At 37.1% G+C, this 24,086-nt stretch overlaps 2 protein-coding genes across 3 annotated transcripts; one reads left to right on the forward strand and one right to left on the reverse strand.

Annotated features, from left to right (window-relative positions):
* Positions 1 to 1,998: 1,998 nt before the first annotated feature.
* On the reverse strand, positions 1,999 to 13,780 carry LOC130974240 (uncharacterized). Of its 2 annotated transcripts, none has more exons than XM_057899038.1 (17): positions 11,854 to 12,883; positions 8,755 to 8,900; positions 8,473 to 8,517; positions 8,263 to 8,303; positions 8,092 to 8,173; positions 7,352 to 7,396; positions 6,670 to 6,726; positions 6,234 to 6,293; positions 6,023 to 6,150; positions 5,570 to 5,837; positions 5,416 to 5,482; positions 4,812 to 4,882; positions 4,654 to 4,743; positions 3,978 to 4,086; positions 3,499 to 3,590; positions 3,117 to 3,222; positions 1,999 to 2,525 (listed from the first exon to the last, which is right to left on the reverse strand). In XM_057899038.1, exons 1-17 carry the CDS (start codon positions 12,410 to 12,412, stop codon positions 2,413 to 2,415), a joined length of 2,079 nt encoding a protein of 692 aa, XP_057755021.1. In that variant the 5' UTR covers positions 12,413 to 12,883; the 3' UTR covers positions 1,999 to 2,412. The 2 variants fall into 2 exon arrangements, with proteins under 2 accessions (XP_057755021.1, XP_057755022.1); XM_057899039.1 differs by lacking the exon at positions 11,854 to 12,883 and adding an exon at positions 13,609 to 13,780 and having other exon boundaries at positions 2,001 to 2,525.
* Positions 13,781 to 22,347: 8,567 nt separating this feature from the next.
* On the forward strand, positions 22,348 to 23,564 carry LOC130974902 (uncharacterized). Its single transcript, XM_057899742.1, has 2 exons — positions 22,348 to 22,497; positions 23,271 to 23,564. Exons 1-2 carry the CDS (start codon positions 22,348 to 22,350, stop codon positions 23,562 to 23,564), a joined length of 444 nt encoding a protein of 147 aa, XP_057755725.1.
* The last annotated feature ends 522 nt before the right edge of the window (positions 23,565 to 24,086 follow it).

Raw genomic sequence — 24,086 nt, forward strand, 5'->3', positions numbered from 1 at the left:
GGATCTTCTCCGCCCGGGAGTTGGTCTTCTTGTTCGTCGCGGGAGTTTTTGAGGGAGGATTCTAGCTGTAAGAGTTTTCTTTCTAACTCTTTTTGCCGTTCCATCTCCTCTTTGAGGTACCTTTCGGTTTCCTTCTGTTTCTCCCGCTCTTGCTCCAATTGTTCCAAGCGGCTATGGACCAATCCCATTAACTCAGCTACATGGGGTGGTCCGCCTTTTTCTGATTCACGCCCATCTGAGGAATTTACCTTCGGATTCTTTACTCCGGAGGTACCCTCTTTGTGTTGGTCATTGTCTTGGTGCTGGGCCATGTCTTCATTGTCATTACCCATGTCAAGATTCTCTTGTTCAGAATCTGTTTCGGCATGGCCTTCTTCGTGGGATCTATCTGCCATCGAGGGATGATCTCGCGGGTCCCCGGCAACGGCGCCAATGTTACGGTAGGTAATCGGAGATTAACACAATGGATGGCGTTCGGCGGCCCAAGTGTATGAAGGAGGAGAACTCCGGGTGGATCTGCAACTCGGGGGGCTCCGTCCGACTTGTGCTCGCGAGTGAATGGGGGGTGGTACCTGCAAAGACACTCCGATGCCTAAGTTAGCAAGAGCGTAAGCAGGTCTAGAGAGTATTGGACTTGAAGATACCTGAGGCGTGTCAGTGTACTTATAGTGGTGAGCCAATAACCACCGTTAGAGTAGTGCCGTATCTTTAGGATAGTAACCGTCCCATTATCTTAGGGAGGTTAAGATATGGCTTTATGAAGTGGTTAGAGAGATTTCAGGGGCGGTTACTCATTTGAATGAGTGTTTATCTGCCAGCTAATCTCATAACCGACTTCTTCATACTAAGTCGTGGTTGACACCGACTTCTTAAGTGGAGGTCGGTGCTTCGCTAGGCTTAATCTATTGGATCAGGCCTTTCGATTGGACCTGGGCCCTTAACATTGGGCCAGGGTATGAACAGTAACATACATCACATATTTATTTATTTATTTATTTATTTATTTATTTTTTAAATTTTTTTTGTTAAATATCAAAATAATGCACCACATCCTTCTTGTTTTCTTTATCCATTAATAATATACAATCCCTTCCATCTTATGAGAACACCTTGAGAAAAAAAAACAATTACCCAAACTTAGCCACATTCCTGAAAATTAAAAAGCCAGTTTACCCAAAGAAATCCCAAATACACATTAGTCTATCTCTTTTTTAATGCTACACTTTACTTTTTATCCACAACGAAATTTCTTTCTGCACAGTTGCACAAAAAATGATGACCCAAACCCAAAATCTAGTCATGATCACATACAAAAAAAAATAGAACCTGCCCAATAGTCCCAACTCCCAAAAATAATTAGCACCTAATCATACTTATTAATTTTTCTGGACCGTGCAGTACATCTGCAAAATATCTGCTGCTCCCTGACATGATGTCCCATCAGCTTCTCTTGTGAACATAGACAACAGAAACGTGTTCAATGAAAAAGTTCTCCACATAATATCCACAGGTGTGCATATTTAATACCATTCACACCATAAAACTCCCCTTTCAATATTAAAAATCTTTTTTAATAATTAAATCTCTTTAATAATCTTTTATAATAATTTTTTCAATTATTTACCCTAATTATATCCAGCAAATAATATTTCATATTTTAATGTCACATACTCATAGTATTTTACAAAAAGATCATGTCTTCCATTTATATAAAAAAAAGACAAAATTATTGATCAAAATAATCCCAAAAATGAAAGCACAATCATTTTGACTATTAACAAAAACAAAAGGCAATGGATGATCCTTAAATACTTCCAATGATAACATGTTCGCCTAATGTTCATGGTTTGCAATTTGCCAATCTCATCTCCCAAAATAATGTGGTGACGATGCAAAACTTCAGTGCACAATGCTTTCACATTCCACTCTTGTTGCTCTTTATCCTTAAAAGTATGAAGATCCCCAAATTGAAACAGGAATTTAATTTTAAAGCACAAATGTATAATAATTTTACTTCCAATTATATAACGTCACCTCAACAAAAAGAACTTTTTACATTAACCGCGTGAATAGTCATAAAAAAAACTAGATATAATTACATGACCCTAAAACATTTTACGGTCACTGCATCAAAATTAAACTCTTAAAACAAAAAGACAGATGCTTACCAAATTTATATAAAGATTCTCTCTCAAAACATTATATCAAAAATATGAAAAATAGCAAGATTGCATGCATTTTTTTTTTCAAAAAATGGATAATAATAAAAAAGCGCTAGTACATGAGGATCAAAGAACCAATTTTTCTTCCTTTTTTGGTTTTCTTCATCTGGCACATCAATTCTTCCATCTTCTCTTCAATTAATTAGGGTGGTTCCGGCAGCCACCAGGATGAGAGGAGAGGAGGCGGTGTTCATTCAACTTTAGTATTATTTGCTGATTCGTAAGCAACATCGGCAGCAGAAGTATCCATATCATTCAAGCCTAATTCTTCATTTTGCTCCCATGACCTCTCATACTCCTCAACTGCAGCAACCAGAGCAATGAAATTGCCACAACAGAAAAACATAACACAAGAATATATTAAGATGAAGAACGATTCATCCAGATGAATACAAGCAACCAACTATCAATAAATACACATCATCATCATCTTTGCCATTATCCACATCCATAAAGGGCACAGAAATATCGTCCATTAGTACACAGTTCAAATAGGAGTGTCAACTGTCAAATGCAAGAATTATCATTCGAGAACATTATTATTGGCAAGTTCTAGAAAAGAGTATATTGAAATGACATGATTTATTGGCCAAGCATATTGAAATCTGAAGGTTACAACTGTACTACACAAGCAAGCAGCATAAGGTGATTAAACCAAGAGCATAAATTTTTATTTATTGGTTTGGTTCTTCAATTCAGTCCACTTTAATGCAAAGATTAGCATATTATTATCATCTCAGTAACTTGACCAAATGAAGCAGAATACGCTGATGCATGTTGGGCAATGGCTAGGACCAAAGACAAAATATGTATTCAGATTTTAATTTCAAACTAGGGAAATATGAACTTCATTAAGCATGGCTTTATGTCTAAGACTGTTGAAGAAACACTTACACGTTAATTGATTGTCGTCTTTTAAATCATCAGTTGCAGGTGCTATAAAGGAATTGGCTAATGCATCATCAAGAATTAAAGTCCAAGGTTTTTCCAAGCTAAGAAGCTGCACACACAAAAATATAAATAAAAAGATGCCATTAGGTAAAAGTCCTTCAAGGATAGGAATCTACTGATTGTATGACAGCAACTGCTTATTAAGCACTGATATTTTAGAAAGCATCTGAACTCTGTTGGAGCTCAAAAGTAGAATGCTAGTTCCCTGGGAACAGAAAATAGCAAGTTTTGTGCTCCACCATGAGAGGAATGAGGAAAGCAACTGACTCTGCGAGAATATATGCTATGAGAAAATTATTCCTATTTTATAAAGAAGACGCTCTACCTTGTCTAGCTTTTCTTTAAAATCTAGCCACTTGCTTTTTCTATTTTCATCCAAACTATCACCGAAAGTAAATCCATGGACCCTCTGAAGGCCTGCAAATGTACAGGATTAAACCCAGCATAATGAATATTACATATATAAATGATAAAGTAGAGCAAGGAAAATAAACTTATGGATGAAAGGAGAACAACTTAAATTCAATTTTTCCAACACATTAACATTTAACATTTAGAAGCCTGTTCCACCATACTTGATGCAGATTATTCACATTGGAAAGAATATTCATGTTAGAGGTGGTTGAAATTTGATTACTTTGTACATTTGAAGCTCAATTAAATCTATGCACAATACCATTTGTCTTTTCCTTTTCATGCACAAATATGAACACTACAAAGATCCTATTATGATCGGATAGGTAGTCCTGTTATTATGTGTGCATGCAAATGTGTGGGGTGATGTGACAGAAAGAGCGCACTTACTTTCGTTAATTTTTGTAATCAAACCTTCAACAGTTGAAACCAAACCCCCAAGGGTGCCACTTGCCAATTCCAATTCAAGTTCAGGAATTTTTACACTTGCAGTATCAGACTAAAAAAAGAAGATAAGACGAGGTTGATAATGCCTTAAAAAATAATATATAAATATGTAACAATTATTGAGGGACAATTATATTTTTAGGACTCATACCACACAAAATCAACAGTTGACAATAGATGAGCGTGCAAAAGAATGAAGAATTCATATGTAAGGTACTACATTTTCCTTACAGGTTTACTTTCAGTGGAAAGATCTACATAAGTATCATAACAGCAGTTAACACAGATGAAAACAGGATACATTGATAGCAGGAAAGCCATAATTTGTGACAAAAGCTCTTAATAAAACCATCAATTTGAAGCTTCGGAAATACAAAACTTATGATTCAGTCTGCTCATAGCAATTATAGTTTCATTGAAGTATCATAATAAATTAATAACAAATCATAAATAAAATAAACAGATTTACAATTTTGAAAGCAAAACTTCAAAAGAATCCAGGGAGCTGGTTTCTTTACTGAAAGCAAAGATTTACTACCATATTCATATTTCAATATCTAATTATTCTAAGTCAAACCACCCAACTGCATCTGTTGCTATAATAAAGATGCTCACATACCTTGATTACATCGCGATTTAAGTCGTTAACATTTTTCACATGAAGTGAAATTCTTTTGCCTTTTTCAGAAATTCGTCCACCTGGTTTTAACTGCATGATGAAATAAATAATTATCCCAGCTCTCGAGAGACATCTACACTCAAGAAATCAGAACATACCTCGGAGTTGCGGTAGCCACAAGAGTCACATGTGGATGCCATTACAATTACTTCTTGAAAGTATGGAATATCTGTGAATTGTTAAGCTTAACAAAATGTATAGATAAATTAACAAGGCAAATTGCTCACACACATTCTGCCAATATTTCGGAGTTTTTGAAAAGTGAGTCACTGTTACCAAAGCATTCAAATGAAGCTCTTGGCATACATGTCACCCTATAGACATCAGTTTGCAAATTTTTTTTTTTTATCAACAATCTCGAAATTAATCTTGGGTAGCTAGCCTGAATCCAAAACTAAGGTTAAACTATGAGGGTGTTTAATTTGTGGTATTTAGCTATCAAAATATCTGAGATAAAATTTCAACTGAAAAATACACCATGGACTCAGCTAGGAACAAAGGAAAGCATAAGCACGTAAATTATTAAAGCAAACCAGCCTTATAGGATTTTGGGTTTCATTACTAAAGTATTAATCCTTCAAATCAAACAGTTCAAAGTTTTAAACCATGATTTCTGTTGATGGTAAAATGGACAATCCTTCTAACAAATTTAAAAACACAAAAGAACATACAGAAAGTGGTATAAAAGTAGTAAAAGGATACCGGTGACAAACATTCTAGTCTCACACTTAGTGGCACAAGCACCACAAGTTGAAGGGAAAGTCATCACCTGTCGTTCACAAGCAAGCATGTCAGTTACAACAAAATAAAGAGACCCAACACAGGTTTTCAACAATACAAAGTTCAGCATTAATACCTCTTCCGGTGCAGTGTATCGAAATAAGGCTTCCGCAATTTCTGAACTATTACTCTGTGCAATGGCTCGATGACCAGCAGTTGCCCCTACAGATCCATGTGGCTCTCCCCTCACTTGATCAGTAACCACAGCATTTCCCCCTGCTTGTGCTTCGTTGCGAGTTCCTTCAATCTGTGTAGAATCAACAAGATATCCCAACAATGCTTGTTGCTCAGGTGTTCGGTCATAAAACTTGATAGTCAATGATGGATCAGATGATGGCGCAAACCTGTTCAGAGTAAACAGAAGTAGCCAATGCATTCAACTGATGCAAAGGAAGCACTAAATAGAGGCACCAAGCTGTCTAAATAACATACAGGTTTCTGTTCAAAGTGGTATACAATAAAGATATATGATACGATGTGAAATAATATGGAGAGAACTAATGTAATACAACCATTTGCAATCACTTACGGATTTTCAACAAAGCTGTTTCCAGCAGGATCATCAAGAATAAATGTGAAGGCTGACTCCCCAGTAGCACAGGCTCGCAATTTCACCAAGAACTGATCAATGGCTTCAGCTGTCTCTGGAGACACTTTCTATAAGACAAAATCTTATATTAAGTTACTGAATGCCAAATGTTACATCAAAAATTGAATAAAAAGCATAAAAAAATTTGTACCCTGCGCTCCTCTTGAAGGGCCTGAAGCTCATCAGCAGCTCGCATTAGTATGCCTTCCACCTACAGCCAAAAAAAAAAAAGAAAGAAAAAACTCAATATCAACGAATGGATAATGGGTATTATTTTTGCTTATGGAATTATGTTTTGACCGGCTGAAATAAAGAAAACATAAACATGTTCATTTGTTCATTATAACTCAGCTAGATCAATTGAAGGTCAATTCCTAAAACGGTTTTGCATAAGCAAATAACTTTGGCCAAAATCAATTATTCAATTGCATAAAACACTAAAGCCGGATATGCATGTCAAAAAGAAGGCCATATTCATTGAAAAATAAAATGTTAGACAAGCAAAAAAATGAAATAAAAGGAAAAAAAAAGACATCATCAATCTTCAAAATTAGAAAAGAATAAATAAAAATATGTATCAAAAGTACCGTTGAAAGACTACCACGCTGAGCCTCTGGTGGAATCTCAAAATCCAATTCTGGAATCTGCATAATCACATACATATAAGTGGTGTGTCTATCATGAATTGCACAAACAATTCAAAACTTCAAAAAACAGAACCACATTACGTATTCACAATTTTATATTCACCAAGAATCACTAATTAAAATGGTGCATAAACAAATATAATACAGGATCCTCTAACTAAGACCCTTGGCAAATAATATACTGCTAATACAGAGAGTTCACCAACCAAGCAGCAGTCATAAATTCAACAAAATATGCATACACAGCAAGACCAATAAAGTAAAAGTCACAACAATCAAGCATTAACCTACAATGTAAGGTCAAGCACATGAAACAATCCATGCCAGCTCTACCAAATACCAAATTTCATAGTCAGGTCTTTTTTAATTGTTATCGTATTGTATGTTACGGCATTCCTCTATGTCTTCTAATCAGAGCAACTTTTAGATATAGCAATGTCAATGCCAAGGACAAAGATGCCACAGATGAGCAGCAACAGCATGTCAAGACTTGAAATGAATCAAAATGCCAATAAGCCGAAATGTTCATAGTTTATACAAATATAATAGGGACTGAAAGAATAGGAGAATGTAAACAAAGTTTAGGAAAGTACAGAAAGATAAGCATCATCAGCTTAAGTACCTTAATGGTAGCAGATTCTGATTTTACCACTTGTCTGTCAAGCATCTGCATCAAATGACACAGGCAACAAAGACCATTTTAAAAAGGAGAAAAAAGATGAGAGTGCAATGTGTTTAGGAGCTCATATGAAATCTAGTAATCAAAAAGCCCCAAACCCAAAATAAGGGTGCAAAAACATAAGTAATGTCCATAAAATTAACATTTTGAACAAATGTTAACAATTCTACTTCCAAAGACATTTCTATGTCTTCCCATTTAAATACTTTGGTCAGGGACTAAGGGTTAAAGAATATGACATCTTTCCCCTTTCTTCACAAGCACACCAATATCAACTTTTATCGAGCCACTATTCATTATGTTTTCCTTTGCATTAGTAGGTCATTTACTTCAAACTTGTTACATAATTGACCCCTCACTAAAACATATGTCTATTTGGCTAAAAACGGAAGTATTCTGAATAAATGAACAGCAGCAAATGAATCTGCATCCTAGACCTGGTCAATAGTGTAAAGAAATTCCAATGTGGAGACTCACTGTTGGATACCTCACTAGTAAACCATGTGATGAGACATGGAAGGCTCGAGCACATCCACTCAAGTCAATCTTGTATAATCCTTAAACAGAATATTCTGTTTATACTATGTTTTAATCCATCCATTGGCAACATTAGTTTGTTCAAACTAATATAACTAATTACTAATCAGGGGAAGCCAAACACTAATAATTCCATTCAACACAACCTTTGGATTGTCAGATGGGATCTGCATAGTGTAACAGCAACCACGCGGTTGAATTTCACCAGCAAACTGTACTTCATTGTTCCTAATGGGCAAACAAAGACACTAAATGAAATTAGAGCAAGCAATCACATTGCAGCCAATAAACATAGTTCATAGTAAAGAGCAACTCACCTCTCACCACAATGAGGACACTCAAAAGCTGACAACAAAATCTGCACAAAAGTCAAAGGCCACAAGTCATTACGCTTACATACCATAATCACAAATTCATGCTTCAAAATTAATCATTTAATTAAAGCACACAATAAATTCCTATTTAAAAGGCAAAGAAAGAAATTATTGAAGCATTACCATAACTCCATAAGGATAAAGCACACATACCTTTCTAAAGTGAGGAATTAAGGTGAGTAAGAATCTTGTAATCCCCTGCGAAACACAACAGAAATGAAATCAAAATCACTCTAAAAGCGGACACTGTTAAAGTGGAATCCAGCTCACACAGCAATAACCACAGAAACAAACAACACACAAAAGAAAGTGAGAAATCAAATAACAAAAAAAAAATCAAAGGCTATGAGAGAGAGAGAGAGAGAGAGAGAGAGAGAGAGAGAGAGAGAGACACACACACAGAGGGGGAGAGAGAGAGAGAGAGAGAGAGATTACATTTTCACCGCAACGCATGCAGAGGCTCTCAACGTTGTAGAGGGGAGCATCACCTTCCTCTGCAGTAACAGCTTCAACGACCGATCCAACGTCCACAATTTCCTCGCGTTTCCCGCTACCACCATTGCTGCTGCTGCCTTCCATGTCTGGATTTATCCAAACCAAGGTTGTCAGTAACGAGTTCATATACATGCACAGAAGGACCGATAAACATAGAAACGCATCACTGAACGCAAGTCCCACAAAAATCCTTATGATGGCACATAATGTAGTAACGTAGACTCGAGCAAAAATAACCAATGTACTAATACAAATATGAAAAAGATAATCAAGATTCTGAAAACCGGACCGATCATCAAACCGTTCTAGTTACTGGTTCACTAATTTACTGGTCCAACTGGTCTAACCATGGTTCAACCGGAAAAACCATTCCATAATAAAATAATAACTAAATTATAAACAAACTTCCTAAATATCTTTCAAATTTAAAACCCTACATAAAATATCACCAACAGACCAACTAAATGTAATTAATCATCAAAATATTCAAAAACTTGCTGCAAATTTGTTGACAATTAACATAATTATACTTCCATTAAAAATAGCTGGATTGAATTACAATGCACAAGTTAAAGATAGAGAATATTGTCTTAATGTAGTTGAGTCAAAAAGTAAAACAAAAAATGATAGTGTTGCACAACAAACACACAACAGAACCTGAAATAAAAACACAACAGAGCCTGAAACAAAAACATAACAAAGCCTGAAACAGAAAGAATCCAACAGGGAGGAGGGGTAGCAAGTCAGAGGAGATCAAGAACAGGGACAGTGCAACTAAACAATGAACAAAACAATGAAAACAGAATTTTTTTTATATAACAGAACAATCAAAACATGAATCATACAATCACTAATTGCAATTTTTTTCTTCATAAGAACAGAACAATGAAAATATGAAGCATATAATAAATCAACTGATCACCAATTGCAAATTTTTTAATAAGAACAAAAGTTAGAACAGTGAAAAATGAAGAAAGATAAACCTTTTTCAACCCGATTTTAACAAAGCTCATCACAATGATTAACAACAAAAAAAAAGCAATGAAGGAACAGTGAATCAGTAACATAGGCGGTGCAAATTCATAAAACTTTAATAAAATTTAGCTACAGAAACAGACAGTAAAGCAGTAATAGTTATCAATTTAAAATGTATCATCAAATACAATCAGTGAGCAAAACCAATCAACCAAGCACTGAGTGGGCATTCGGAAAAAAAAAATCAAAAGAACATTTAAATCACAGAAAAACACAACAGCAATAGGAACATTTAAAACAAAGCAACCCAAAAAAATTTCTAAAAATCACCATTGCTGAAAACAATGATTTGATACGTGTATGCTCAGAATTAAAAGCTAAGCTCACAGGAAAGTGAAGAATACCCAAACCAAAGAACCTTCAATCACAGCTTAAACCAAGAACAGAAAATCACAACAAAAGTTTTTGATTGCGGATGGCAGCTCATGGCGGTGAGCCAAAAATCCGCCATAAAATAATGGCGGATAGCGTTGCGGAAAATGGCGGAAATGGCGGATTACCTAAAAAATGTATATATATGTACCAAAAAACATGCAGAATAATTGCAAATATAATAAACTATAAAATCTAATCTATATAATCATTTTTCTAGTCATAAGACATCCAATTAATGCAGCAAATATAATAGAAAAATCAGCAAATAAACATAAGACATAGAACATAAAAGCTAAACTTAAAAGAAAGACCAAAGCAATTGTCTCATCATGTCTTTAAACTAAAGAATGATGAAATAAACCATCTAAATTCTAGCTCTCATCAACTTGGTTCCCCCTTTGGAGCTGCAGGTTGTTTCCTTTTTCTATTTTGTTGTCTTCTCCTAGCCGTAGGCTCATTTTCCCCCCATTGCTTCAATTCTACTAGAACGGACAGCAGCTGCAGGATGAGCAAGAGCAGTGCCAGCAGAATGACCAGTAGAGGCAGAGGCAAGGGCAGGGACAGGGCAGGGGTATTAGAATCAGGGACTGGTCTGGAAGTTGACATAGTGAACTAAACTGAACGGGAAAAAATTGGAGGAAGAGAGGTTTATGAGGGAAGAGAAGGAGACAATGAACTGAACGAACGAAGAAAAAAAAGGGAATGCATGTAACTACGAACGAAAAAGAGAGGGAAGTGGTGATGAGCGGCGGCAACCACCAGCAGCGACAGGTGGCGACCACCAGCGACGATGGGCGGCAACGAACGGCGACGGGCAGGGTCAAAGATCAGAGTCGACGGCAGGCACAGAGAAGAGAGAACAGAGACAGAGAGCCGTTTTTGACGTGAATAAGAGAGGAAGAGAAGTTTTTGAATAACAGAGGCTAATTAGGGTTACAGGTATCACCTAGGGTTTCCTAAATTACCCAATTACCCCCAATTTCCTTCAAAAAATCCGAAGAACCCCGCCATTTCCGCCATTTCAATGGTGTTCCGCCATGGGGCCACCGCAATTGCGGCCGCCTTTTCACCCGCCATGAAAACCACGTTGCGGTGACCAGTATGGTGGCGAGGCCAAATTCCACCGCGCCATACCGCCATAGCGCCGCCATAACCGATATTTTAAAACACCGACAAAAAAAAAAAATTAAAGATAACTGAAGAACAACAGAACAACAACACAAGAACAGTTAAAATTTACCAGAAGAACACTAATGCAAGTGGAATCATCATGGTAATATGTTTTCCGCAAAGATGCTATTTGTGCACCTAAAACTTCCTAATTACTAAGATCCAATTATTCTTAATTTTACATGCAATCAACTTACTAAGTTCCTAAAAGCTAGAAATTATAAAACCAACCAGAAATATGATTAAAGCATTTCATCAAACATGTTGAGTGCGGTAAAATTAAAACGAAATAAGAAAATTCAAACTTAATATCAATGTGATAGAGAAGAGAACATAACAATTGTATAATCTATGAAAAAAATCCAAACCACTACCAAATCAAATAGTTACTTATTGTAATAGAAATCAGAAGTTGCAGAGTTTGAAGCAGAGTATTGGTGGCGGGTTTAGGGAACTCACGGCGGCTACAAAAGAGAGCAGTTCGACGAACGCGAATGCAGTTCGGCGCAGAGTTTGAAGCAGTGCAACGTGGCTTCCAGACGAACGCGAGGCGAACTCGAACGGTGAACGGCGAGTGAACGCGAACGGTGAACGCCGAGCGAACGTTAACGGCGAAGAACGCGAAGGTAGACGACGGCTGAACGAAGAGGAGAACGTGAACGGCAAACAAACGGCGGCGGAAGCGCGGCTGAGCACACAAAGACGACGGACGCCGATCTCGAGGAAGCAGCTGCGATCGGTGACAGCGAACAGGGGTTGAAGACTTGGACGGACGGACGGACGGACGGACGGCGGCAATATGCCACTCCTTGCGGCGGTGGTGTAGGCTTACAGTGCTAGGGTTTTTTGGCCGAGTTTCTGTGATTTCTTTTTGAATGAAAGAAAGAAAGGGCGAAAGGAAACGAAGGAGTAGCTTCGTTTTCGGGTAAACCGGCCGGGATCCGGTTCGATCCGACCATCCAATTTCCGGCCGGTTCAGCAGTTCTTCAACAGTTTTTTTATCTGCGGTTTTATACATAATCGGACCGTTAATGTTGTCGATTCGTGGTTGGATCAATCTGACCAACCGGTCCAATCCAGTTTACAGAACCATGAAGATAATCACCAATCTCATGTAATCACACAAAATATCACAAAATATAAGTAATAATCATAAACCGGCTGATTTTTTTGGTTATGGAGGGGTGTAGGTGCTTTGCAGGGTTATGAAAGATAGGGTTCTACACAGTTATGTGGGACAGCTTTTTTATCAGAGTTGGTGTGGAGAAATCGGACCCTCCGAGTTCTTTATTTCCAAAAATTTATATGCAAATCGGATGGTTGGATTTGTTTGGAGGAGATGAAACTCATATAATGAAAATCGGACCCTGCGGTTTTTCATTGAACAAATCGGATGGTCCGTTTTGTTTGTTGGGGAAGTAGATTCTAGTAGTCGCATGGTTTGAATTGTGCAGGATTTTTATTTTTTTTAATTCACAGTAAATGAATCTCTTATCCGTATGATTTTGAACTCTTTGACATTTTGGTTTTTTTAGTTATTTGAAGCAGAAATGGTTGAGAGAGGAAGAAGATGAAGGCTTCGAAACTGGCTGGGGAAGAAAGGAAAAGTGAAATCCTGGTTTACGCATGCAATAGAGGGGTGGTTGTGTTAAATGGGCACCGTCTCTGAGAGTACTTGGCCAACGATACGTGGGTGGGGTAGCAACAAATCGGTCGGTCTGCTTTGGCAGCAGAAACTCGCACGGTCCGAGTTGCATCTTCCCAGTCACACAGTCCGAGTTCTATTTTCCCTGACACCACCCCAATGTCAAGCACCCCTCCTCCCATATGAGCGTCTAGCAAGCTATACCTCCATATTAAAAATTCAAAAGCGTCATAAACCATAAAATAAAAATTTAGTCACAAAAAAAAACCATAAACTAAAAAACACATTCAAAATAGTTTGATTTTGGAGGCCATGACCATGATCATCATCATCACTTGCAAAACATCCTCCAAGTGAAGACATTTTCCTCCTCCACAACACCAATTAACAATCCATCAATCACATAAACAACACTAAAAGGATACTACAACAGATTCACGATTTTTTAAAAAAAAAAACTATTTAATAGGATTAAATCACAATCCATATATTAATAATTTCATACATTGATTATAAAATAATGCATGATAGTAAGAGAACAGGGAAGAGCTTCAGGAAGGGACTTGAACCTGAAAGCGGAGTTTGAGGCGGGGCTTGCTGCGAGCAACGGGAAGAGACAAAGGAGCGATGGCCAATGCTGGAGGAACGAGTTTCACCGCCGGCGGAGAGCTTCAGAGTTGAGACATAGGAGAAGGTGAGTGAGAGAGTGAGAAAGAGAGAGGCGCAGAGCAGCGTGTTAGTCGAGCGTTTTCATTTCGTTGAGGCTTCTTTCAACTTTAAACAAAAGAGAGCGAAAAGAAAGAGGTATTGTTAAGTTCCAGAAGAGGGAACTAGAAATGCCTAGGTTACTCGAGTTGGGTCGGGTTGGAGGAGTTGGTCAGAATCGGGTAGCGTAATAATGCAAAATTTCAGACCTATTTAAAATTTCAGACCTATTTAAAATGGCCCATTTTATTTGTGCGATAAAAATGACTTTGGAGTTTGGATTGATCTAGTAGTAGTTTGTTCATTAAATTATTTAGATAAGTATCAAAAATTTAAATTTTGTTTTGTACATGTAGTATTTTTTTATTAGCAATAAATCATTAAATGAAGTTCAGAATCCGGTAATACTTAAAAAAATTCTCTATGATATAAAACGAGCATGGAATAATATTGCTTTGAATAATAAAAAATTATTTCTTCTAAATTTACGTATAACTCTTGTTAATTGATTTCTATTTATTATGAATCCTAATACAATAAATAAAATTTTATTTTTAAATTATTATAATTAATGATATATATAAATATCATTGTTAAATTTTATATGATAAATTAACAAAAAGATAAAATATGTCCATTATTTATTATTGTTGAGAATCTAATCAAGGGCTCTCTCATAACTCAAGGGAGCAATAGTCTTCTAAATTTTAATTTTTTTTATAAATTGTGCATAAATTTTGGTTTAGTTCTTTTTAAAATTTTTATTTTAATTTTGTTATATTTGAAAATTAAATTTTAGCCCATCCTTAAATTTTATACTAATTCTTCTTTTGGATCTAATAAATTTTTTTTCAAAAACTAACTAGTTAGAGGTTAAAATCCTCTGACACTTAATTATCATCTTATTTAAAAAAAATGAGTATCAAATAAGTAAGAATATATTTAGTTTGTATTTTTTATGTTTGATATTTTTTGTTTTTAAGATTAAAAGAAAAAAGAAAACAAAAAATACAAGACTTACACTTTTTTTTGTGGCTAAAAAATTTTGATATTGGAACAAAAGGAATGATATACTTTAACATGGTAATTTTTGGTGTTTTTTAAAATTGTGGGAATACACAAATCGGACCCTCCGATTTGTGTTTAAAAAGTTGAAAAAATCTAGAGTACACAAATCGGAGGGTCCGATTTGTGTTAAAAAAATTGAAAAAATTCAGAATACACAAATCGGACCATGCGAGTTGTTTGATTTTAAAATTTTGCTTAAGAAATCGCATGGTCCGACTTGTGGTTGGGCAAATATAAATTTCGAAAGCTAGAAAACGGACCCTCCGAGTTGTTTGTTGTTTTCAATTTTTTTATTAATAGAGAACTCGCATGGTCCGAGTTCTGTTCCATTGACACCACATGACTGTGAAATTTCTGTATTCCCCACATTTGAATTCAACACCACTTTTTTATCCATATTCAAATTAAAAAACCTTTTTTTGTTAATTCGCATTTTTTTCTTTTGCACAACATTCATCGTCCCATTTATGTCGTTTTTCTATAAATAGTTAAATACTAATATACTTTTCTTTTTAATTAAACTACACATAAACACATACAAAAATATATATGCATGTGTATGTAGGTGTAGTTTTTGGTGGCTAAGTCTATTTGGTGGCTAAAATGACTACAGGTGTGGCATATATGATATTTTGACATTTAGAGATAGAAAGCTATGTTGACCGTGATTATGATCCGTTCATGTGGTAATAAATTCATTAATTAAACTGGATAAAGTTTATGTCTTTATTAAACATTCGCAGAGAAAAAGAAGAAATAAACAATATACTAATGAAACTTTAATTTGAACAAAATTAAAATTTGATAGAAATGCTGAGGAGGTAAATTGTAAAAACTGAAATGAGAGTTTTATGAAGGCACAACTGGAGTAGTTCGGAAGTAAGGTTGAGTTCGTGCAGGTGTGGAAGTTAAAGATGCAATCACTGGTATGAAGTTCTCGTCTGCAACTTCGTGACATCATGGAGCTTTGAGTTCATGGCCAATTCGACGGTTAAGATTCAATCGGGTCTAGAACTTATGTCTGCAATATGGCAATGTCATCGAGGGTTGAGGTTGTGGCCGACTAGTGGTTAGTTGAAGATTGGATTATCGATGAGGGGTTTGCGCCGGTCGTCGAATTAAATTTCCTTCCTCACTTTTCGTTGTGTTACTGGATTTTAGGAACAGAATCTTTATGTTGGACGATCTAATTATGTCCTATCATCTACGATAACCACAACACTAAGAAACATCACATGTCATCTCTTTATTAGTTGGTCCATTTCTAACAACCAATAGCCACAAGAAACATAGTCACCAAAGACGTGGCCAATGTACTTATTATTAATGTTATTCTTTTGTCTTAGAAAAATTTTTTTGACGAGATTTGTCAAAGAAAAAAATATTCTCAATTTTATTAGTATCAATTGTTAAAATAGTACCAATTGAAAACTAGGTGATACATTAAAATTATTGTTGATGCTCATATGAAATACATTACTATTTTCTTGTTGAGTCATAAATCACAATTTCTACAAGCCTTAAAAAATTATAAAGTGTTTATGGAAACACAAATAGAATTAAAGCTTAAAGCGTTATAAAATGATAGGGGTATAGAATTTAGGTATGATTCCTTTACTCAATTTCTAACTAAAAATGATGTTTTGAGCGTTACCTGAAACTGCAAGGTCGATCTCGGACGAGATCTTCTGGATTGGTTAAGGTGGTGGTGCCCGACTTGTTGAAGAGTGTGTGAAGTAGGGGGTCACACGTACACGTGGGTTATGCGTACGTGTGAAATGGGAAAATGGGAAGCGACACGTATGCGTGACTGGTGCTCGTGCTCATTGCACAATACCCTCATGGTCCTGGCACAACTCTCTGTGCAGGCCATGCGGTGGCACAATCCACGCACCATTGATGCATGGTCAAATTTTGGGGGTCACGCATACGCGTGGGTCAAGCGTACGCATGACATGTGTTCTTTTAATGAGCAATTTAAACACCTAAAAAGTTACCAAAATACTACTAAACCTTATTAAACATACTAAACTATCAAACAAACTTAACAAAACTAAAAGAGCATGGAATTTAAAGTTATTTACTAATATATACCAAAAGAGAAAAATGAAAAGATGTTACCATGGTGGGGTGTCTCCCACCTAACACTTTTGTTTATTGTCCTTAAGTTGGACATTTTGGGGATGCTCTTGCTATGGTGGCTTATACTTGAATTCTTCCTTGAATCCCCACCAATGTTTGCGTTTTCAATAGCCTCCGGGATCCCAAACTAGGCGCATCAACCTTCCAAGAAATCTCAAGCAAGTAACAAGACCCTAAAGTTATTGATTGTTGAAGTGAATTCCAGGGTCCCAAACTTTGTTTTTGCACCCGTCTTCTTGTTGATTACCATAGTTCAATCCGGGTAACAAGACTTGTGAATTCTCATTTAGGCACCAAACTCTCCTAGATCCTCTCAATTGAGTTCTACACCAACCTTTGCACTTAAACTTTGATGATTCAACCATAATGAACTTTGAATTGTGTTACCAACCACTAACCAACTCTTTCTTACTTCCCACTCCACAAAGAGCTCTAAGTTGACCATCCGTTTCAAGCAAACCATACTCAAGCGAAATAAGAAAGCTTACAGATATGAACTTTACCCACTTGAATGAGGTAATGGATGATGGTGACTGACGTTGGAATTTTTGCTAGTAAAGAATTTTATAAAAATATAGTCGCGTTGTGAGTATAGATTCTAAACCAACAGAAAATCCCTTCGTACAAACGTTTTGGTTGTCACAAGTAACAAACCCCTAAATAAATTGATAACCGAAGTATTTAAATCTCGGGTTGTCTTCTCAAGGAATTGCAGGGAAGTATGATTTATTATTGGTTATGGAAAAGTATATTTTGGGGTTTTGAAAAGGGTTGAACAAATAATGTAAAATAACAAGTCGTTAAAATAATAACTAATAAAGCTTTTGGCAAGGTATGAGAACTGGAGGTCCTATCCCGGTTATCCTTATCAATTGTGATGAGAATTGGATTTTTTCTCCCACTAAGTCAACTTCTAACTGTGAAGGTAAGTCAAGTGGATGAATTAATTTTGATTCCTCAGGTCCTAGTCTTTCCTTGGGAAAGGCTAGAGTTATTGGAACTCGAATTAATTCTTGAAGAATTCCAATTTTCAGTCAACAATGAGTTTGATAACTCAAGAGTTACTAATTAATCAACCAAAGCCAAAAGGGAAGAAAAATCTATTCGAATGAAAATAAATTGGATAAAGCTAAAGCATCCATAACATATAAGTCTTAAATACCTCAATTTATATTAAATAAAGAAAATCCTAACATGAATGGCTCATAAGCCAAATAGGCAACATATGTAATACAAGCATTAAAGTATCTGAAAATAAAAGAGAAATATAAAGTAAAAGGAATATTGAACCTGATGAAAAATTGAAATCCTAAATCCTTTAAGAGGAATCCTAATCCTAAATCCTAAGAGAGAGGAGAGAACCTTTCTATCTAAAAACTACATCTAAAACCTAAAATTGAATTATGATAGCCTCCTGAGTCTCTGCATGTTCTCTGACTTTAATCTGTGTTTCTGGGCCGAAAACTGGGTTGAAATGCGGCCCAGAATCTCTGCCAGCAACTTTTGTAATTCTGTAGATCGCGCACGTCACGCGTCCGCGTCGTCCACGCGATCGCGTCACTCAGCATTTTTCGTATCACGCGTGCGCGTCATCCACGCATTCGCGTCGTTCGTGCAGCTTCCAATCCGCGCGGTCGCGTCAGGCATGCGAACGCGTCACTCTGATTTCTTCCATTTCGCGCGGTCGCGTGAACCATACGACCGCGTGACTTCTCGCTGGTCATCTCCTCAATTCCTTGTGTTTCTTCCATTTTTGCACACTTCCTCTTTATTCTCTAAGCCATTCCTGCCCTATGAAGCCTGAAACACTTAACACACAAATCAAGGCATCGAATGGTTATAGGAGAGGATTAAGATTAGCTAAATTAAGACCAAAGAAACATGTTTTCAATCATAGAACTAAACTAGGAAGGAATTGTAAAGTCATGCAAATCCTATGAATAAGTGGGTGAAAAGCTTGATAAAACCACTCAATTAAATACAATATAAACCATAAAATAGTGGTTTATCAGTGACTTAAGAAGGGATGTTTCCAATGGTCTTGCAAGTTTCACTCCCTTGTGCTCTTCTTTGATTACCTCCATCTCTTGACAAACATCTTCCATTTCCACTTCTTGATAAGGTTCTTCATATTTAATCACTTCCTCACCAACCTTTTCTAACTCTTCTCCATATTTCATGTCACAACTCGGAGGTAATGTAGAACCTATCTCAACATCAACATCAATTTCAATGGAAGAAGACTCCTCAAACTCAAAAGGATCATGCGTTGGTGTGGAATCATCATCAAGAGGAGGATTTATTGCTTGCTCAACTTCTTCCAATTCTTCATCATTCTCCATATGCTTTGGAGGTTGCGCACCCTCCTTAACATCACTTTTAAGCTCAACGGAAGAAGGTTCGACAAAATCATCGAGGTGATTAGTTAGTGTGGACAAAAACTCATCAATGATTGAATCCATTTCTTGATTAACCTCTCCTAATTCTTCAACTGCTCCTTCCGACTCAATTATCTCAACTTCCTCCTTTGGTTGCGATTCTTGCTTTAACTCCTCTTCTTCACCTTAAAGCTCCAAGCTCTTTTTCTCACTATGTTCTTTGGTTGATTCATCAATGGGAGTGTCTTAATTGCATGAGCATAGGTGGGAGGCTATGCGGTTAACAGCTTCAGTCATGGTAGCCACCATGGCTTCTAGTCCTCTTTGCTCTTCTTGCTTTTGAAAAAAAAAAAGAGTAAAGATCTCTTTGTTCTTGCATTAAAGGTTGGAGAGCTTCATTTAATGAAGGCGGTGGTGAGAAAGAGGATTCATTATTTGGGAGAAAGGGTTCATAATTGGAAGGTGGTTCATATTGGTTAGAGTCTTGAGGTGGTGTATATAGAATCAGTGGTTCTTGGGAGTATTGATGTTGGAATGGTGGTGGCTCTAAATATGGTTCATATGGTTGTTGGTATGGTGGATATGGGTTAGGATCATATAGAGGTGAATGGTGGTATGGGACTTCTGAGTAAGGTTGATAACAATGTTGAAGAGGGGGTTCATATGCATATGGTAGTTGTGGTTAACAACCACAAGGAAGTCCATCACATCTATTAGATTGGTATGCATTAGGAGCTGGATTGTAACCATAAGAAACCGGAGGAGGTTGTTACCAAGAAGATTGTCTATATGATTGAGGCTCCTCCCACCTTCGATTTTCAAATCCTTGATGCAAACTTTCATTGAAGCTTTCATTTTCTACAACATAGTTTGAACCAAACTCATAGCAAAAAAGGTGAGAATTCATAGTAAAAAGAGAGGATAAAAACAAAAGCTAACAAGAAATAAAGAAAACAAACTCCTAAACTAAAATTAGAAAACAAGCAAAAATCAAATTATTCATAATATTCACATATGAACAATAACCAATAACAAGCACACATTACAATTCTCTAGCAACGGTGCCAAAAACTTAATGTTGGGAAATCGTCAGTTCGGAATTTCTTCTCAATAAAAGAATCGCTTCGTTGCAAATATAATTCCATACCGGCAATTGATCCTCACATCAAAGTTTAATTTTGTTTGTCACAAGTGCAAACCAATAAAAATACCGAGAGTATTAGATCTCGGGTCGTCTCTCAAAGGAATTGCAGTGAGGTATGCGTGTTATCGGTTATGAGGTTCAAGGGGGGTGATTTGCGGATAAAGAAGCGAGAAATTAAATGGAAAGAAAGTAAAACAAGCAACTAAAGATGACAAATGCTAAAAAGGCATTCATGGCAAGGATTAATCAAGGTTTTCTATCCTAGTCATTAATCATAACACAATAATTACCAAGAGTTAAGCCTGTTACATTATCTCCAACATCGGAAGAATATCAAGTAGGCCTAGTTAATCCCAATCCATAAGTAGCATTAATGGAAACAAGATTAACTAACAACTCTAGATCACTAACATAAGTTGGGTATTAATGACTCAAGATTACCAAACTTTTCTTTCCAAGCCAAGAATGCTAAAAAATCTACTCTAAAACTAAGCCAAGCATTTTATCAAACACTTGGTGTGCATAAAAAGAAAAGCATATTAAATTGCAATAATAATAAAATCTAAGGCTGCCAAATGCAAGATAACAATAATAACAACTCAATTCAACATCAATAAACATAAAAACATAAAATTGTATTAAATAGAAATCAAAATCAACAAGAGTTCATAAACATAAAAGTGACATAAAAGAAAAATTAACAATGTAAACTAAGAGAACAAAGATGTAAGAATAAAAAATTACAAGGAAAACTAAATCAAGACAAGATTAAAACCTAAATCTAAGATGAAATTAACCTAAATCTATCCTAATTCTAGAGAGAAGAGGGAGCTTCTTTCTCTAGAAAATGACCTAAAGCATGGTTCCTAAGCTACACTAATTGCTCCCCCTTTGTTCCTTCTTGAATTTGGCCTCAAATACTTCATAAATGAGTTGGATTTGGGCTTGCATGAGCTCAGAAATTGCCAGCCACGTTTTCTTTAAGTTGGTCATGTGACAAGTGTCATGCGTACGCATGGGTCACGCGTACACGTTGCTTGACGAAATCTCTGGTCACGCGTACGTGGAACTAGGCAGATTTCCAAACTTTATTTCTTCATGAATTCTCCACTTTTACATGCTTTTTCTTCATTCTTTCAATCCAATCTTTGCCTTCTAAACATGAAATTACTTCATCAAACTCATCAAGGTATCGTCTAGAATTAAAGTGAATTAAATTTAGCAAATTAAGAGCCTAAAAAGCATATTTTTACTCTTAAATGTAAACTAGGAGAGATTCACAAAACCATGCTCTTAATTTGAGATAAGTGGATAAAATGTGAGATAAGTAGATAAAATTCACTAAATTCAACACAAGATAAACTCTAAAATTGGAGTTTATCAGAACCACCAATACTCGATAAGCCAAAGGAAGGGGAGACCCTATATCTCTATCTTACAGTAACTAAGGAAGCCATGGCGGTCACCCTGGTTTGGGAGGAGGATAAGCTTCACCAGCTCGTGTACTTCATAAGAAAAATTCTCCAAGGGGCGGGGTTAAGGTACACTAGGTTGGAAAAGTTGGCTTATGCTCTGCTAATATCCTCACGAAGGCTGAGACAATACTTTTAAGGGCGCCCATTCACACTGGGAACTGACCAGGCGATTCGACAGATCCTCTAGAAGCCCGACCTGGCAGGACATATGATGACCTGGGCAATTGAGTTGCCTCAGTATGACATCCAGTACGAACCCCGACACGCGATCAAGGCGCAAGTGATGGTTGATTTCTTGGTCCCGAGAACTCGAACACACGGTGGAAACTCTATATTGATGGAGTGTCCAACCAAGCATTTGGAGGAGCCAGAAGCATTTTAGAAAGCTCAAAAGGAATGACCTATGAGCAATCTATCAAGTTTGATTTCCCAGATTTGAACAACCAAGCAGAGTATGAGGCCCTTATAAGCAGCTTAACTTTAGCCAAAGAAGTCGGAGTAACAAAGCTCGAAGTCAACAGCGACTCTCAGGTCGTGACTTCGCAAGTTAGTGGGACCTACCGAGCTAGGGACCCATTGTTGCAAAAGTATTTGGGGAAAGCATAGTAGTTGTGTAAGGATTTTGAGGATGTAATGGTCCAACATGTGCCCAGAGAGAGAAATGCCAAAGCAGACCTTCTATTGAAACTAGCGAACACCAAACCTGGGGCAGGAAACCGATCTCTTATCCAGGGCTTGGCAAAGGAGCCATTGGTGACCCTCTGTCTGACCCGAGTTCTAGAGTTTCCCTCTTAGATCTACCCGATCTAACGTTTTCTCGAAGAATGGGCGCTCCCTTGAGAGAAAAAGGAGGCCAAAGCAATAAGAAGAGAGGCTGCGTATGCAGTAATACAAGAGCAGCTGTATAAGAGGGGACTTAATCAACCCTACTGAAATACTTGCGTCCCGACCAGACGGACTACGTCCTAAGCAAAGTCCATGAGGGATGTTGCGGCCATCGCATTGGGGGAAAAGCCTTGGCCTGGAAGCTCGTTAGAGGCAGATACTATTGGCCTTCTATGATGACAGATGCTCGGGAGTTCATAAAAAAGTGCAAGAAGTGCTAAGAAAATGCGAATTTTCACAAGGCATTGCCAAAAGAGCTAAGTTCCATGCTGGCCTCCCGACCTTTCTCGCAGTGGGGAGTCAACCCTGAGTTCGTTCTCAGTAGCCAAGGACAAGTCAAGTACCTCATTGTAGCTATTGACTATTTCACCAAGTGGGTGGAGGCAGAACTTTTGGCTAGTATCTCATTTGCAAATTGTCGAAAGTTCATATAGAGGCAAGTGATTGCTAGATCTAGGATCCCAGAGATCGATGTGCCAGATAAAGGGATGCAATTCTCCGACGAAAAATTCAGAGAGTTCTTGACAGGACTGGGAATCAAGCAAAAGCTTTCCTTCGTGGAGCACCCCCAAAGTAACGGACAAGCCGAAGCGACGAACAAAGTCATCCTCAGTGGGTTAAAGAAGTGTCTAGATCAGCAAAAGGGCTTTTGGGCAGACAAACTGGCCTCGGTCTTGTGGTCTTACAGGACAACACCACAATCTTTCACCGAGGAGACGCCTTTTTGAATTACCTATCTCATTGACGTGGTCATCCCTGTAGAGATTGGAGAGCCAAGTCCAAGATTACTCTTGGGAGTGGGTAGCAAAGTGATTGAAAAGGACCTAATAGATGAAACAAGGGAGATGACCCATTTGTTAGAAGCTGCATTAAAATAGAGGATAGAGTTGCGTTACAATCGCAAGGTGCAGAACAGAAGTTTTGAAGAAGGTGATCTAGTGCTACAGCATAACGACATTGGCCCGCCAATCCCAGGAGAGAAGACAAGCTCGTGCCTAATTGGGAAGGACCATACAAAGTAATGGAAGTGCTCTGGAAAGGCGCCTACAAGCTTGAACGTTTAGACAGGAGAGAGGTTCTGAGGACTTGGAATACGACAAACCTTAAGAGGTTCTACTCTTAAAGGACTGAAGGCTTAACGACCAGAAGGTTACTCTTTACTTCACTTCTGTTTCCTTTATCTTTGCTTCTTTTTACTTTGTGATTTAGTTTGTTTTTTTCTTTAAACTCACATTGTTACAAAAAGTTTT

This window comes from Arachis stenosperma, chromosome 4 (assembly GCF_014773155.1).
Source record: "Arachis stenosperma cultivar V10309 chromosome 4, arast.V10309.gnm1.PFL2, whole genome shotgun sequence".
NCBI lineage: Eukaryota > Viridiplantae > Streptophyta > Magnoliopsida > Fabales > Fabaceae > Arachis > Arachis stenosperma.